Genomic DNA, 15,456 nt, shown 5'->3' on the forward strand with positions numbered 1-15,456 from the left:
TACATGTACACTCACACGTATACATACTTTCTCACTGGAACAAGCCCATCCGTCTTCCGTAAGTTGACGCCAGAATAAACGTCATGCAATCATTCCACGCGAACGCATTAATGACAAACGGATGACCTATATAAATGAGCTGAATTCCGGCTTGAGCATTAATTTAAAAGCCGCGCGTCGTCTCTTTTCGATTTAAACTGTTCTTTATTTCTTTATTTCTTTCTTTTCTTTTCATTTTTTTTTTTTTTTTACGTTTGCGTCTCGGAGTTACGACGAAGGTCTCTGAGGCCTTCTCATCATGCCGACAGACTCGGCGCTCCGCCACGACGCGGCGCCACAAGTTCTCCTCTTCGCACCGGAAGCTGTAGCAGACGATGCTGGCACGACCGCAGCGCGCCCCCGTGACGCGCGCTGTACATCCGGTCCAGCTCGGAGCGTCGTCTGTTCGCGGCGCGCGTCGTCTGCGCGGCTTCGAGGCGGTAGCGCTAAAATCGAGCGGCCCTTCCGTCGCGATGGTGGCCAGCGCCGCTGGCGGTACCGTGTGCGTGTCGCCCCGTGTGTCCTGAGCAAGCGTGTCACCAGTGTTCTCGCAAAAGGGTGCGGTGTCTTCTCATCGGGGTGGACGCGCGTCGTACCCCGGGAGCGCGTCCGTTCGCGTCCCAGTGAGATGAGTGCCGGCGCCGCGGGCGACAGCAAATCGTCACCGTCGTCCAAGCGACGCCCCAAGCACCGCCGTCCGCCGCCGCAGCCACCGCCGTCGACGACGACTACGGCGACGGTTAGAGTGAAACCGGAACCCGTGGACGACATCAAGGTAGGCATTCACGAGCACGCTTCCTGACGAGCATCCGGCCTCCGTTCCCGGAGGCTGTCGTTTATTTTCTGCTTGGCGCAGTTTCGAGTGTAAGACGATACTGGGACCCGGGCATCGGATGCGCAACGGCGGGTTCGCTGCTGTCTGTCGTATATAGCGCACGTGCGTTTCCGACCCCCCTCCCATCCCTCTTCGCTGGCGCGCGCCTGTCTTCTCTGGTGAAGCGCATCCGGCCGCCTGTCATCTATAATCTTATTCTTTCGTCGAAGGTATTAATCACCAAGACGACTGGGCGAACACTGAGATTATGCGAGTTTTGCGATTCTAAATAAACAACGTAGACGTCTGCACGCTTTTTCTTTTTCTTTCGTAGAGCTTGAACGCACGCTGAAGCCCGGACCTTTCTACGCTGCACAGTGCTGAAGAAATCGTTTTAAAGTAGCTCGAAAATTGCGATAGGTTCGGTTTTGCTTCTTGTTAGACTTTCTCTTGTGCCGCAACGGAGCTGCTGATTGGGCAAGCGTTCTAACCGTATCGCTTATAAACGCGCTGCGTTCGACACGAGTGCATTTGGGTGTTGCGCGTCCCCTTTACGAGAAGTTACTCTCCCAGTCAATATGAAGTTATACACTTACGAACTTGTTATACGGAAGACTAGAACATGTAAACTTTCTATGTCATTAGGTTGTTCATAGAGTATCTGCCAGCTTAATAACTTACATATTCGACCAACTGTTGTTTGTAGAATGCCTCTTGATTAGTTGTTGGCAAAAAAAAAAAAAAGGTCTGCATACAGGTGGAGAGAGTTCATAACACTCGGAAACACGCGCTGTAGATTTCCTAAAGTTATTTTTATGAAGATTGTCATCGCTTATCTTCACCACAGGTGCAGTGAATATAGAGCGAGGCGTCTTCAAGATGGCGGCGCTTATCGTGTGAAATTAAAGCGGTTCATTAAACTGAGGCTCTTCACTGTTGCCGAGATGGCTCTACAGGCATGTCAATGTTTTACATCCTAGATCAGCAGGCGAGCTACGGTAGAGTCCGCACTCCAGCGATATCGGGACTAGCGCCGACCACGTGGTCGGAGGGACTGCATTGCAGCCAGCGCCTTCACCGTGAGCAGCAGGAACACAGCACAGAAGTTTGTGTCCTCTGAATGCAGCCAATACGAGCACCCCCCTTGAGCAAAGTGTCCAGGAACACCGAAATTTGCATTCAGAGGGTCCTAGCAGCCCTATACATCTATGCCGAAAATTAAAGTGCTTCATGAGACTAATTAATCAATGTGAGTTAAAACAGCGTGCTACACGCATGGCTGAGAGGATAGAGCCAGACACACGAGCGCTAACTTGCAGCTGACACTTTGATGAAAACGCTCCGCCCACCCGCCGTGGTGACTTAGTGGATTTGACGTTGGCCGCTAAACACGAGATCGCGGCATCAAGTCCCGACCGCAGCGGCCGCATTTCGAAGGGGGCGAAATGCAAAAGCGCCCGTGTACCGTACATTGGGTGTACGTTAAAGAACTCCATATGTTAGAAATGCATCCGTAGCCCCACTCTATACGGCGTGCCTCAGAATCAGATCATGGTTTTGGCACGCAAAACCCAGAATAATTTTTTGTTAACCATCCGCCCCAGTGGAGCACGGCGCATGCGCAAGGCTAGCCTCAATCACTCACAATTCCACGAAGGGACACGGTGATAAAACACTACATACAAAGCCTAACATGACGTGAAAGAACGAGAGAGAGAAGATGAAGAAGGAATTGGAAAGCAACGTCGAACATGCAAGAAAAACAATTTGCAAGAAACCGCGTACATGCGCCGCTGTCCATTGCACGGGTGGACGATTTTCGTGAAATTGTCAGTTGTAAGTTATCGCATGTGGTCTTCTCCTTCTATTCTTTCATTCGTGTGTGCATCGCGCTATATATGTTTTTTGTTTTCTTAACTTTTCAACGAAGGTAGTACCTAGCCCGAACATCTACCGCTCTGGAATTGTACACTGATTAATACTATACCTGGCGCATACGCTCAGATGTCATATTCGAATCCACGCGTAATGTACAACGGTTCCTTGAAAACCAATTCAGTGTATCCTCTCTTATGGCTTGCAGCTGTGCAAGTACGTGGCATGTAGTGCAGCGTTGCCAACTAGAAAAAAAAAGCCCGCTAGTCGAGACCTCAAAAAACACTAAAACCCGCACTACGAGCATCCCAAATTCGCTAAAACCCCGCTATATTCAGGCAACAATCAGAATCACGTTCGAAGTAGGTTTCATTGCGTTTACGTAAAACACTTGAAAAATAAAAATTAAAAATGTACACTGGACAGAAAAGTCTGTCTCTTTTCATCCATAATAGAATAAAAGAAGCAAATTATCCTTATTATTAAGAGCTTTCATGTGCGACTGTGGAGTGCGGAAACATATTGAAAAACGAAACTATATGTATAAAAGAAAGATGCTTCTGTAAACTGCAATCACTGGCCGGTGAACAGATCGAACTACCGGGTAGTGATTAAAATAAAAAAATGTCCTGGATGTATTTCACCGGAGCCCATTTACGAGGCAACATCCTCTAAGCGTCCGCCAAAAAGTTCGAAGCACAGTGGTTGTGGATGATTATCATAATTCCCTCTTACTTCCAAAGAGGCATGGGTAAGCTGCATGTTTGCGACACGGGAAGCATGAATTATTGTAAAAAATTTCAAGTATTGGCACCGGCAACAAAGAAGTCAACATTACGTGAAAAACCCCTAAAATACCCGCCGTGCATAACTGAACAATTTTTTCCGCTATGCAGTGCAAAAAATGCTAAATTTAGCGGTACAACAGCTAAATTGGAAACACTGATGCGTTGGTGTACGCGAGACGAAAGCGACTAGTTTGATATTTATCTATGCATTATCATCATGATCATTCCATTTTACGTCCACTGCGGGACGAAGGCTAGCCTAGCGATCTTCAATTACTTTTGTGTCCTATGTCAGCCAACTCTGCCCTACGCCTGAAAATGTCCTAATTTCATCATGCCATCTAAATCTGCACCGCCATCGACGTATGGCGTTTGTACAACAGAGACACGAAGGGAAAATAGCAAGAACTGTAGTCGAGTCACTCGTGTTGCCAACAGTGTTGTTTTGCTGTCCTTGTGCGCCGATTTTGGGTATAGACCTTGTCGACGAGAACGCCCTGGGTGTCGCCATAATTCCCTCTGGGCTGTGGTAATTGTGCGGGATCTTGCGAGAGGAGGTTCTCGCTCACCCAGTTGAAAATGTCTATAGAGCAATTGTGGTAGAGCAAGTAAATCTCATGAATATGCATATATATATATATATATATATATATATATATATATATATATACGATTGCGTTAATTTCTTGCTCTAGACGCCTTCTGCGCGTGGCGTGTTTTCAGAATGTCCAGATTCATCGTGACCACAGGAGAGACTTGTTAAAATAACTCCACTGGAGTTGTCTAAGTATATATGCGTAAGCATTATGCCACTTGCTCATATTCACGCCGCCCGGTGTCATTTTCAATCTTGCCAAACTTAATCCAACCAGTATAAACGCTTATAAACCTTTATCGGTCGTTATCAACCTTATCGGACTAGATTCGACCCTTGTCAACCCTCATTGGTTGTTATCAAGCTTATCGGACTCTATCCGACCCTTATCGGTCCTTAGCAGCCTTATCGCAATCGACTCGGTCCTTGTCAACCCTTATCTGTCCTTATCAACGTTATCGGATATGTGGAGACTCTTATCAACTATTATCGGTCCTTATAAACCTTATCAGAATTGCTCCGATCATTATAAGCCCTTATCGCTCTTTAGCACCTTATCCATCCGCGTCTAACCATTATAAACCGTGGTGAGACCCATACAACACTCCTTATCCCATACACCCATACATCACTCCTTATCATCCTCATCATACAGACCCATACACCACTCCTTATCGTCCTCATCAGCTCATTGACTGCTTCTCTGTCAGTGTTGCGCGACGCGAAGCGCATGAGCCCTCAGAGATCAGTGGCATTTCGGTCGATGGAGGAACGCCCCAATGGAAGGCGCATCCCGCGACCACCGAAACGCATCGGGGATGTGGCGTGTCTGGCATTAAATTTTCGCAAAGTCGCAATTTTCCAGATTTCTACAATGCTCCGAGTCGGCTCTACATGTGGTTCTAGAGATGGCTTTTATTCCACCATCAACAAAATTTTCAACAAAGCCTTCACAGAAACATGAGAAAAACACTCGTGTTCTTTGACGCACACATGCATATACAACGCACGCTACGGAGTCCCTCATTGTCCAACTGTAGCCCTTCGGGACGTTAAACCCCACAGTTTGACTTTTTTGATCTTGCGCGAAAACCTTGCAAACGCGGTATAGAGTCGGGATTGAATGTCTGGCAAGCAGCAGTGGGCGAAAGAGTGAGTCAATGTAATCCAAGAGCGGGCCAAAGGAATGTCTACTTTGGTAAGCAGCGTATATGACGGTAACGTTAGACGAACTGCAAGATGAAAGGGACGCAGGAATATGCTAAACAAGTTTTACCGGGCTTGCTCTATCGCTCGTCCCATCTACGTTTGCAACTTTCTAAATATGCTCACGTTACCAGTATGTGTAGGTTCCGCCAGACTCCCTGTCAAAAAAAAAAAAAAAAAAAAAAGAAAAAAAAGAAAAAAAAGAAACGTGCAACAGAAAAATACATTTATACTGGTTAGTATAAGGCTCACACGACGGCATGAAATAAAAGCTTTTCGAAATAGAGAACGCCGCATGATACCGGACCGATCGAGCACTGGTGCGGCTTACTGGTTGAAGCACGGACTTACAATGTAAGTTAATAAAAAAAAATAAGAAAAAGCGTGCCTGCTGCGTGGTTTGGAGGGGAAGCGAGGGAGGGAGGGGGGGGGGGGGCAACTCGCTTTGTTACGCAGTCTGTCGGAGTTTTTACATCAGTAGAGGTTAGACCAAACGTTGCTATAATTATAACGATCCAAGTATAGGTCAGCTTCATACTCACTGTCCTCCGATACTCAGTAAAAATGTAAAGATAATGTCGGTACGTGCCTCTCGCAATAGGCTAAATATAGACTAGATAAGTTATCGAAGTTGACAACACTGCTCCCAAATTAAAAGCCGCGTTATAGTGAGCTTCAATCTAATTTCCGATAGGCTAGTTATTTTTTTGCAACTGTCTGTTGCTGCGCTTCGTTACACTTCGGATAAGAGGTACACCATTCTTACGCCAGGCGCGGCTGCTCAGAACCATGCATGCATCGCAATGCGATGAGCACCGATATTAGAAGGTATACGAGCGTTTACCTCGAGCTGTGGTGAAATCCTCCCTAACCTCCGCGTAAGACGCCGAATACGTATCCGTTAGAAGCTGTCCGCATACAAGAGGATACGCGCATAGTTGCGTTATACTCGGTGTGATTTGCGCACCACACGTGCCATTTAGTACTGCTCGGTTATTGTAGAAATGATTGGAACTTATGGCTCTTCGACAGCTTCGAAGCCATTGTAAGCTGATGCAATATCAGAGAGAAAAAAAAAGAAGAAAGAAAGAAAGAAAGAAAGAAAGAAAGAAAGAAAGAAAGAAAGAAAGAAAGAAAGAAAGAAAGAAAAGTTCACCAACGATTACGCTACTCCCTAATGCGAAATTTGAGCGCAGCCCTATACGTGTTTTCATTTGGCGATATATTGGCTGGCGCGGACAATCTGTTCTCGTGCGGCACGTTGCAAACGGAGCGAAGTGTAGCGCGACTGCCTCGCTCATCGGGAGATCGCGAGAGGCAGCGCGTGGGTGAGGCGCGATTCACAGCAGCCGCCGCACAGACTTCCGCTAATGCGGCGCCTTGTTTCCATCTGTAGTATCGTTGGACGCGCTCGCCGCATGCCATCGGTGAACAGACGACGTGCGTTATTCTGGCGCCATCTCGTAGCGGTCGTCACCGTAGAGCCCGTCTTGCGCGGCACTACGCATTTCTTCTCACGCCTTCTCCATACCGCCCTCCTCCTGCGCTTTCCCCCTGGCGCTCTCTTCGCTTTTCATCCTCTGTCGCTCTGCTCGATCGCTCGGTTACGGCGACAATGCCGACGCCGAGGCACGCCGACGCTCAACGTAGGAACGGGCGCTTAAGAGCTGCGCTCTAAAAAAAACGTGTTGTATATGGTCGCTAAGCCACTATCACGGTGTAAGGGTTCGCGGTCAGCCCGCGTCAAAGCAACGCGCTGACACGGCCGCGCAGAATTAAACGGTAGCACTGTTAAATAGAAGCGCTTGCGTTCCAGTACTGCCGTGGCGCGGACTATGGGGGGACGCCAGTCAAATCGTATGGGGGACACCAGGCTATACAGTCGAACATCGCTACGACGAACGCCTCTACAACGAATCGACCGGTGTAACGAATGATTTGGGCGGCCCCAAGCACTTTGTTCTAAAGGCGTTCGACTGTATAACGGAGCGCTCCGGATTAATTGTGGCCATCTGGGGTTCCTTGAATTTGCTCCTGAATCGAAGTATAAAAATCTCTTTGCATTTTGCCCCATCGAAATGCGGCCTCCGCGGCTCGAAGTCGCACCCGAAACCTCGGGCTTAGTAGCAAAGCGCCATGTCGCCACTGAGCCAGCGCTGCGGGTGCGTATTTCAATCGTTGTTCGCTGAATAAGAAACGAAAAGTCTCATGGGCAACTTTATTACAGTAAGTCACTGTTGAAACAAAATATATTTCGCTTACCCTAAATTTATGCTTCAACTGAATGACGCATCTATTTAAGGCATGTCACTAGCATAGTTCGGCAAAGGGGCACCACATTAAAGATGACTTATTTATTGCGCCCCTATAGGTATATTTTGTACTGCTTGGACGAGTCTGTAATGCCTTTTTGCTTCTCGATCATGCGGTGAAGAACGTCGACATGTTTAAATGCTGCCTCAGCGTTGAACTGTGACGTCGATGACAATGTTGTCGCCGTCAGTCAGTGGCGCACAGACCTCGTCGCTGTCGTTGGCGCTGAAAAATATTCTCAATAGAGGCGAAAGCAGCAGCGCCGTCTGGTGAATTTCTTGTGTTTTTATGCTTTTAGTAACCGCGGCGCGCATGATGGGGCACTGGTTGGGGCTGATCTAATTAACCGTAGCGGCGTGCTTTCGCGTCCGAATCAAACGAGTTCCCAGTGCGTTCGAATTAAGCAAAAAGTCGAGTTATCCATGACCGAATTATCGGGAGTCGACGGCATATGTCTTTTACCGAGAGCGGAGGCCTGGTATGAGACGTAACCCGCTGCAAAATGAAACGATAACTGGTGGTGCCAACTTTACATTTTTGTACCAGCTCCCGATGACGTACGTCACGACGTCGTTTGGCGCGTCATCCCGATGACGATTGATCCATTGCTTTCGAAAATGAGCTAACGTGACCCGACTTGGCCCCTTTTCAGGCTTTTCATTCCACAAACAAACTGGAGAAACACTTGACCTAACATTGACGTTAACGACGCCGATCTTTGCGCGGTCCGAATTTCCGAAACGGGAAATTTGCCTTCATTCTCTCTGCGGGACAAATGTAAAGGCGGTTTTGAAGCACAGATCTTGACTTTGTAACCTTAGTAAGTACTTCGTCTCAGTTTCGCCTCGGAGCGCAGAATAAACGTTGCAGTTACGGGCCACGAGAATAACGTGGTGCAGTGCTTTCCTAACGAGCATGCCATATGACTTGCACATTGTCCACCAAGGTTACCGAATGCAGAAATCGCGGAAACGCTTAGGCTACGTTCACACTTGGTCTCGAAGCGGGCGGAAGCGGGAAAAAACCCGGCGAGTCCGATCGGCCTCATGCTTTCGCCTCGGCGAAAGAGAACAGTCGTTCCGCTTCGCCGGAAGCTGCACTGGTATGTAAATATTGAACAGGACGCCCAAAGCGTTAGAGGTGCGATGCTCATTGACACGATCAAAAATTATCCCGTGCTGTATGATAAAGCTCACAGCCTTTAAAAGGACGCATTCCACTAAACGCGAGATTTGGATGAAGATTGCCGAGGAGATGGGAATTAGCACAATGTGCTGATCTGTTCTCAACTTCTCACGCTGTTGCTGAGCGGGGCGAATCCATCACCGCCGCCTCCGGTGGGTCCGCTTCTTCAGCTGCTCCTTGTGCATCTCCAGAAAACAACATGCTAAATGGATTAAAACTATTTATTCGTCTTCCATAATCATCGTAAAAATCAGTGCGCGGGCATGCAATCACTCCTTTTGATGACCAATGGATCAATGAATGAACATACTGCTTGAAATGGTGTGGTCACGAGCGCCGCCCCGGGTACAATGTGCTCAGAGTAGGTAGACTTGGCGAAAGCAGCGGCGGGGACAAAACTAGTGTGAACATCTTGCACACGCGCGGAAAAGAATTTCCGCCCCTTTCGACGTTTTCGCTCTCTTCCCGCTTTCCAAGTGTGAACGCATTGCAGGAGTCTGACTGAATGGCTTTCAGGCTTTGCGGCCTAAGCACACTGAAGCTGGTAGGTGCACGGGCTCCGTATAGTATACGTCGATGAACTCATTCATGAGTCCACGAGTCAGCTCATTCAGACTTGGAGCGGGTGGTGAATGCAGATGATGATGATCGATGATGGTACTTTATTGACTAGAATGTCCGTTATTCACTTCACACTCACTTAGCGGTCATACGGCTGTATAGTATTAGCATATACACTGGCTGCTGAGCGGAGGGCTGTGCCGTATTTTGAGCGGTCGCTGCATGTGGACAGGTGCCAGGCAGCTTTCTGCAAACTCACCGCTTCTGGCTTTTCGGTCCGCTGAAAGGGCGTCGGAGAAACGTCCCCCGTGAGGAAGGCGTTGATGCAGAATACCGCAATCGCTTAGCTATAGAAATGAGCGAGTTAAAAATAAAGATAAAGCAGCAGCCGGAGTACTTAGCCCTTTTCGCTCTGTGTCTAACAGCACGTCTGCAGAACATAGCTAAAAAAAAAAAAAAAAAGGACTACCCTTATCTGGTTCCGCGTGCGCCGTAAATAAGTTCTTGCGACTTTCACGCGCGCTATTTTCTGGGTTGACGGCTCACAGCGAAAACCGTTGCGCGCCTGGGGCGCCCTACAATTCAGGTATATATATGTAATGACAGCCTTCACTCCTTTCTTTTTTTTTTTTTTCATGTTACCGCCTTTCTGATCGGGTCGTTTTTATTGGCGTCTAGGGAACAGCTTCTGCATCTACTGACACTTTTGAGCTGCAAGAGCAAAAAGAAACATGGCCGAGAGCGATAGATACGCAGCGCAGGGAGCCATAATTTGCGCGGAAGGTAAGCAAGCGCGCTTCGCTGGCGGAGCTCGTCGTAGCTTTGCCAAATCTGGCTCGCTTCGCGGGAATGGCTCGACGCTTCGTTTTAGTTTTTTAGTGACACAATAAAATCTCGACGAAACAAACTTCTTGGGGCATCGAAAAATGTTCGTATCATCCGAAATTCGTATGATCCATGACAAACCACAAACACCAAGGCCCAAAGGGAAAGTACGACATTCTTGCTTGTTTATGGCGATTAATTTCGGTTGAATAAGTCCCTCGATGACTTCGAAATCCTTTATTCGCTCAATTGTCGTCGAGTAGAAAACTCAAAATGAAAAAAAAGAGGGGTTTTACGTGCCAGAGCCACGATTTGATTATGAGGCATGCCCGAATTAATTTTGACCGCCTCGGATTGTTTAAACTGTGCACCTAAATCCAAGTCGCGAGCGTTCTCGCATTTCTCCCAGGTCGAAATTCGGGAATTCGCGGACATGAGATATGATGTCGACAGGGGGCCTGATTAGGCAATAGGAGGCATCCCGACGCGAGAGATTGTGAATGAATGAAACGCAGAGAACCTTCGGGGACTGCCTACGGCGCCGCGGTCGCTGCGGCTCAATTAGTATGGCGTTCCTCCGTTAAGCACGATGCCGCATGTTCGACTCCCTGCCAGGGTGACCGCGTTTAAACTGCCGCGAAAAGCACATAAAAAAAGACGCTTTGCGTATCTAGACTTAGGTGCTCGTTAAGGAAACCCAGGTGGCCGAATTAATCCGGAGCCTTCGGCGTCCCTCATTACCTCAGCCTTGCTTTGGGACGTCAAAATCAATCAATCAATCAGGGCGCCGCGCAGCTCTCCTTCTCGCACTGTTATGTGCCGATCACCGTTTCTCGCAGCGGCAGCTTGCAACGGTAGTGGTATGATTGCAAATTACTTGCGATTTTAACGCCTTCTGTTTGTGATTCTTGCGGTGTCAACGGGCTACCACTGTGCTGTTCTCGGCTGCGAAAATAACTTTAGGAAGCGAATGCGAAGTGCATCTTCAACCGCGGCGACTTCGTGTACTCCGCCGCTGCGGCTGCAGACAAGCATCCGCCTTGGATTGCCAGCATAAACAGAAATGACTTGACGCCATCAGCTTCATCGCGTGTATGTTCAGAAGATTTTGTTTCCAGTGAGCGCACGGTGACGAACTAGGCAGCCCGTGGTCAAACTGGGATATGAACAGCGGGTGCGTATTCGAGTCCGGCCAACTATAGTGCGAATGTATGAAGTGAACTACGCGTATTTCTTCGTGCACGCCCATTAAAGGTTTTCTGTGCAAATATGTTCTTAGATTATCATGCTTGGCAACCAACGTTCTGGTGGAAGTTGACCGGGTACGTATTATGAAAACAGTACGTACCGACGAAGAAAATGAAGGTGTGTATTTTTTTTCGTTCTGTAACCAAAGCCATGCCTATACTGCGTGCCGTCCGCGGTATAGGCATATATCATATATATATATATATATATATATATATATATATATATATATATATATATATATATATATATATATTCACATGGGCTCTCGCGTGCTCGATATCGCCGGCAAACTGTCTGGTCGACGCCGCTTATCGCGCGCTGTAATTACTTCAGAAAATTAAGTTGCTGTTGCAGAGAGTAGTTCGTTTTTCAGCTATCTCGAGTAGGCGAGGTGCCCTTGCAGAGGCACCACTCGAGACCTAAGAGTGTGCCTGCTCTTTCAACGCGTCGTGTGCGTCTGGTTGATCGTGGCATATTAGCGGCCGCAGTCGTTTAGTTAATTTTAAAGGCCCTTCCGGTCGAGTTATCTTGCAGTTCTTTATTTTATAAAGATTAATGCACGGATACCAGGTAAACTATGCTTAGCCAATCTTACCGCGACATTTTTGGAGCACGAAAGGTAGCAAAACGTGTTTCCTCGGAGCTTAATCGCTTGTTACCTGGATTGGGATGTACGCTGGTGCGGCACACCTGCCATATGGCCCACGAAGACACCTCTGATTGTTGTCACCTGAGTGATACCGTAGTAGAGTTCAAGGCTAGACATACAATAACAACACGTTGTACGTATGCTATACGTATCGACAATGTTCAGACTTGACCTGACCTCCTAATTCGATCGCCGGCAGAGCTGCGGCAGCGCGCCTCTATAGGCCCGTCGCCGCTCGATATGACGGCTATATCGCAGCTCAAAGCTTAGAAGTTTCACAATTGCAAAAACTTGTTGAGACCTCTTAGCAAAACCGCGAAAACTTGCCACTCGTCGTCAACAGCACGTTCGCCGTGCAGCCTCCAGCGCGATTCCACATACCAGCATGGCTCCGGACAATAGACGGCGCTGTGACAGCAAAATGGTGGCGCCCTGAATAAAAAAAAATTGGAGGACGCTTAAGCTTCGCCTTTAAGAGTGGAACGCGATAACATTGAAAGATCCCCGACTGCTTGTCACGCTTCCCGGCAACTGTAGCTTTGTTTTTCTCCACCTTCGCCTCCGCGCGCCGCTGCCGAGGAGGCGAGCGCCATCTGGATGGTGTTTCTGCAAGGAACAGACCGGGGCGCTCTGCTGTTTGAATGGTAGAAATGCCGGAAAAGGTGTTTGCCTCTGAGTTTCTACGTAACAGAATTATGTTTTCTCGTGTATTCAAATTACAATCCGACGATATCATGTCTGTAGGTTGTGGTTAAGTCGCACTTTGTCATTTTCTGACGCATTTCACTTTGAGAAATTCAATTAGTTCACTAACGCCTGTGCGCCACGCGGAGGGCCTGCGTGGTTGGGGTGGTTCGGGATTATTTCCTTGGCCGCGGACGCCGACGCCAATAACGCCGACACTATAGGCCGAATTTTCTGCGACACGGGGCCCTTAACGCCGTCGCGTTAGATCGGTCTCTATAGGGTGCTCGTATATTGAAGGAATGAATTGGCATTGAGTGAATGAACGCTTCAGTTCCCCCGAAACGCGGTGCTGCGCAGCTGTGGAGACCGGAGCTCTTTCCCGGCTGGGACGAGCGCCAGAGAATCTTGGACTTCGGCCTTCTCTCTTTCACGCGCCGGCACTTCCGTTAGGCCTTATTTTAACCACTCTTTCATTCACGGAGCGCAACATCGTGAAGGTCGCGTTCTAATCGCTTCTACGATCTCCCATCGCTGGGATAACTAAGACGTAACAGGATAAGGGAAGAACAGAAACATTCTTATATCTATCACAAACTTGATCCGGGGAAGCGTGCGAGCGCGCTCCACCTGTGTTCCCGACAAGAACTTCAGCTTTTAGATGAAGAGTGCCGTGTGTAGTAAGCGCGATTGCCTTGAAGTGTTAGCATCATGAAACATCGTTCCAGCCCACAAATAAACACGAACGAGCAAAGAAAGACAACAAGAACGTCCGGCTTGTTCCGACGTTCTTGTGGTCTTTCTCTGCTCGTGTGTGTTTATTTGTGCGCCGGAACGATGTTTCATAATGCTATTCAGAACCAACTATAGCCCAGCTGTCAACGCTTACCTTGGTTTGCAGCGCTGTCACGCATGCTTCGCTTGGTCTTGTGGGATGTCGTTTCCACGAAGCAAAGTCAGTTGTTAGTGCAGCGCCCTTACTTTTGCTTTGTCTGTTTCTTCCTCGTGGTTTTTCCTGGTTTCACTACCGTTTGCTAGCATTCCACTACGTAATACCATGGACCAACTCGCCCTCAAAGGTCACCCTTATTAGGCAGTATACGTTAAAAAGGTAGCCCGTTAAAAAGCAGGATCAGTATACGTTAAACAGGTAGCCCAGGGGAAAACTTTGTCCTGCTTCGAGTATCGAACCTGGCACCGCCGCCCTGAACGGGAAAATCGCTCGACTCTCTGCGCTAATTAACCGGGTATTAATTCGCATATATATAGTAGTGCGAGTGCGAAGTCATGGACAAATGTGAAGCTGAAGGTAGAGTGACTAGCGAAATGAGTTCGGGGCGGAGATACCAGCAGGGCGGCGAAGGTCGCGTGAAAGGGATGTGGGTTATCCACCTAACAAATTACGTTTGTAGTAAGAGAAACTTCCTTACCACTAAGAATTTACAACCAACCTCATTTTGCCACTGTTCGCTTGCCGTGGGCTAAGGAAAACAAGAAATCACGAGTGTACACGCACACGCACGTTATTTTAGCTTACCTTTCCCTGTACATCTGCGGCAGAAGGAGATCGCTCATTTTTTTGAACAAACCAATAATGTAGGCCAAGCTTTTTTTTTGCGCTTTAATTTGGCGCTCAAACTGCGGTGCCAAATAAGACAGCACGACGTCACATATTTCGCAGAATTATCGCGTATTCGAGTCCTGTCTGTGCAGGAGAAGGCAGCGGAAGTTTTCAGGTATCATTTGATTACTTTGAACGCAGTGTCACCAGTCTATAAAAAAACTAAGAAGCGCCGTAAACTTATGACGACATGGAAAACTGGTGCAGGACTTTCAAGATGCATGCGTCGTCACTTCCCGTCTTTCCAGACTATGTCAGGTCTCCGCTGGAGCATAATTGACCTTCGCAATTCCAAAAGTTCGAATCTACCGGTCTTGCTTAGATTGTGCCGGACGTTCCATTAATGTATTTCTTTGTCTCTTCCCTTTAAACTTCGGATTCTGGCACTCTGCAAGCGTGTAAGCTTTGACCGCCAAATTGATTGATTGATTGATTGATTGATTGATTGAGTGAGTGAGTGAGTGAGTGAGTGAGTGAGTGAGTGAGTGAGGGTAATGTTCCAACGAGCATACGAGCGTTCTTGTACTTTGCTTTGGGTGGACTTGCGTTTAGAAGGACACTGCTGTATCCACTGCGCAACCGAGAGCTTCGAACGGAAACGAGCAGTTGTAGGAGAACGACGCATCAAAACTCGCGAGTGCAGAAGGCGACTGTGGAAGGTGTGTGTAGGACATGCGCGTCATATATGGCTAGCGTAAATCGACACCACTCGCGGCAAAATATAGACGACGCTGGGCCGTCGATTGCGCGCTGTCCGGAAACAGGGAGCAGCGGACGAGGCGTGCCGTACAGTCTCGCAAGCGTGTAGTACGCTATAATTCACCCATAAAGCTCAACTATACGCGTCTTGCCAGGCGTGCGCCGCGATGCATGCAAAAGGTGCGACACTCCTGCCGCCGTTATACTTTCCTGTTTCGCGTGGCTGCCCCCCCCCCCCCCTCCCCCCATCTCTCTCTGCTGGCACAGTGCCGGTCGGATGTGAAGAGGGGGGGGGGGGGGGGGGGGGGCGTCCCTCCGTAACGTGGGCATTTTGGCGGCAGAATATAGAAC

At 48.3% G+C, this 15,456-nt stretch overlaps 1 protein-coding gene across 1 annotated transcript in view; it reads left to right on the forward strand.

The window, feature by feature from the left end:
* Window positions 1-483: 483 nt before the first annotated feature.
* Window positions 484-15,456, forward strand: part of LOC119461298 (sine oculis-binding protein homolog) — a 146,057-nt gene continuing 131,084 nt past the window's right edge. The window contains 1 exon segment of the mRNA XM_037722545.2: window positions 484-814. Coding sequence (XP_037578473.1) covers window positions 668-814 — 147 coding nt within the window. The 5' untranslated portion in view covers window positions 484-667.

Source organism: Dermacentor silvarum, chromosome 8, assembly GCF_013339745.2.
Source record: "Dermacentor silvarum isolate Dsil-2018 chromosome 8, BIME_Dsil_1.4, whole genome shotgun sequence".
NCBI classification, from domain to species: domain Eukaryota; kingdom Metazoa; phylum Arthropoda; class Arachnida; order Ixodida; family Ixodidae; genus Dermacentor; species Dermacentor silvarum.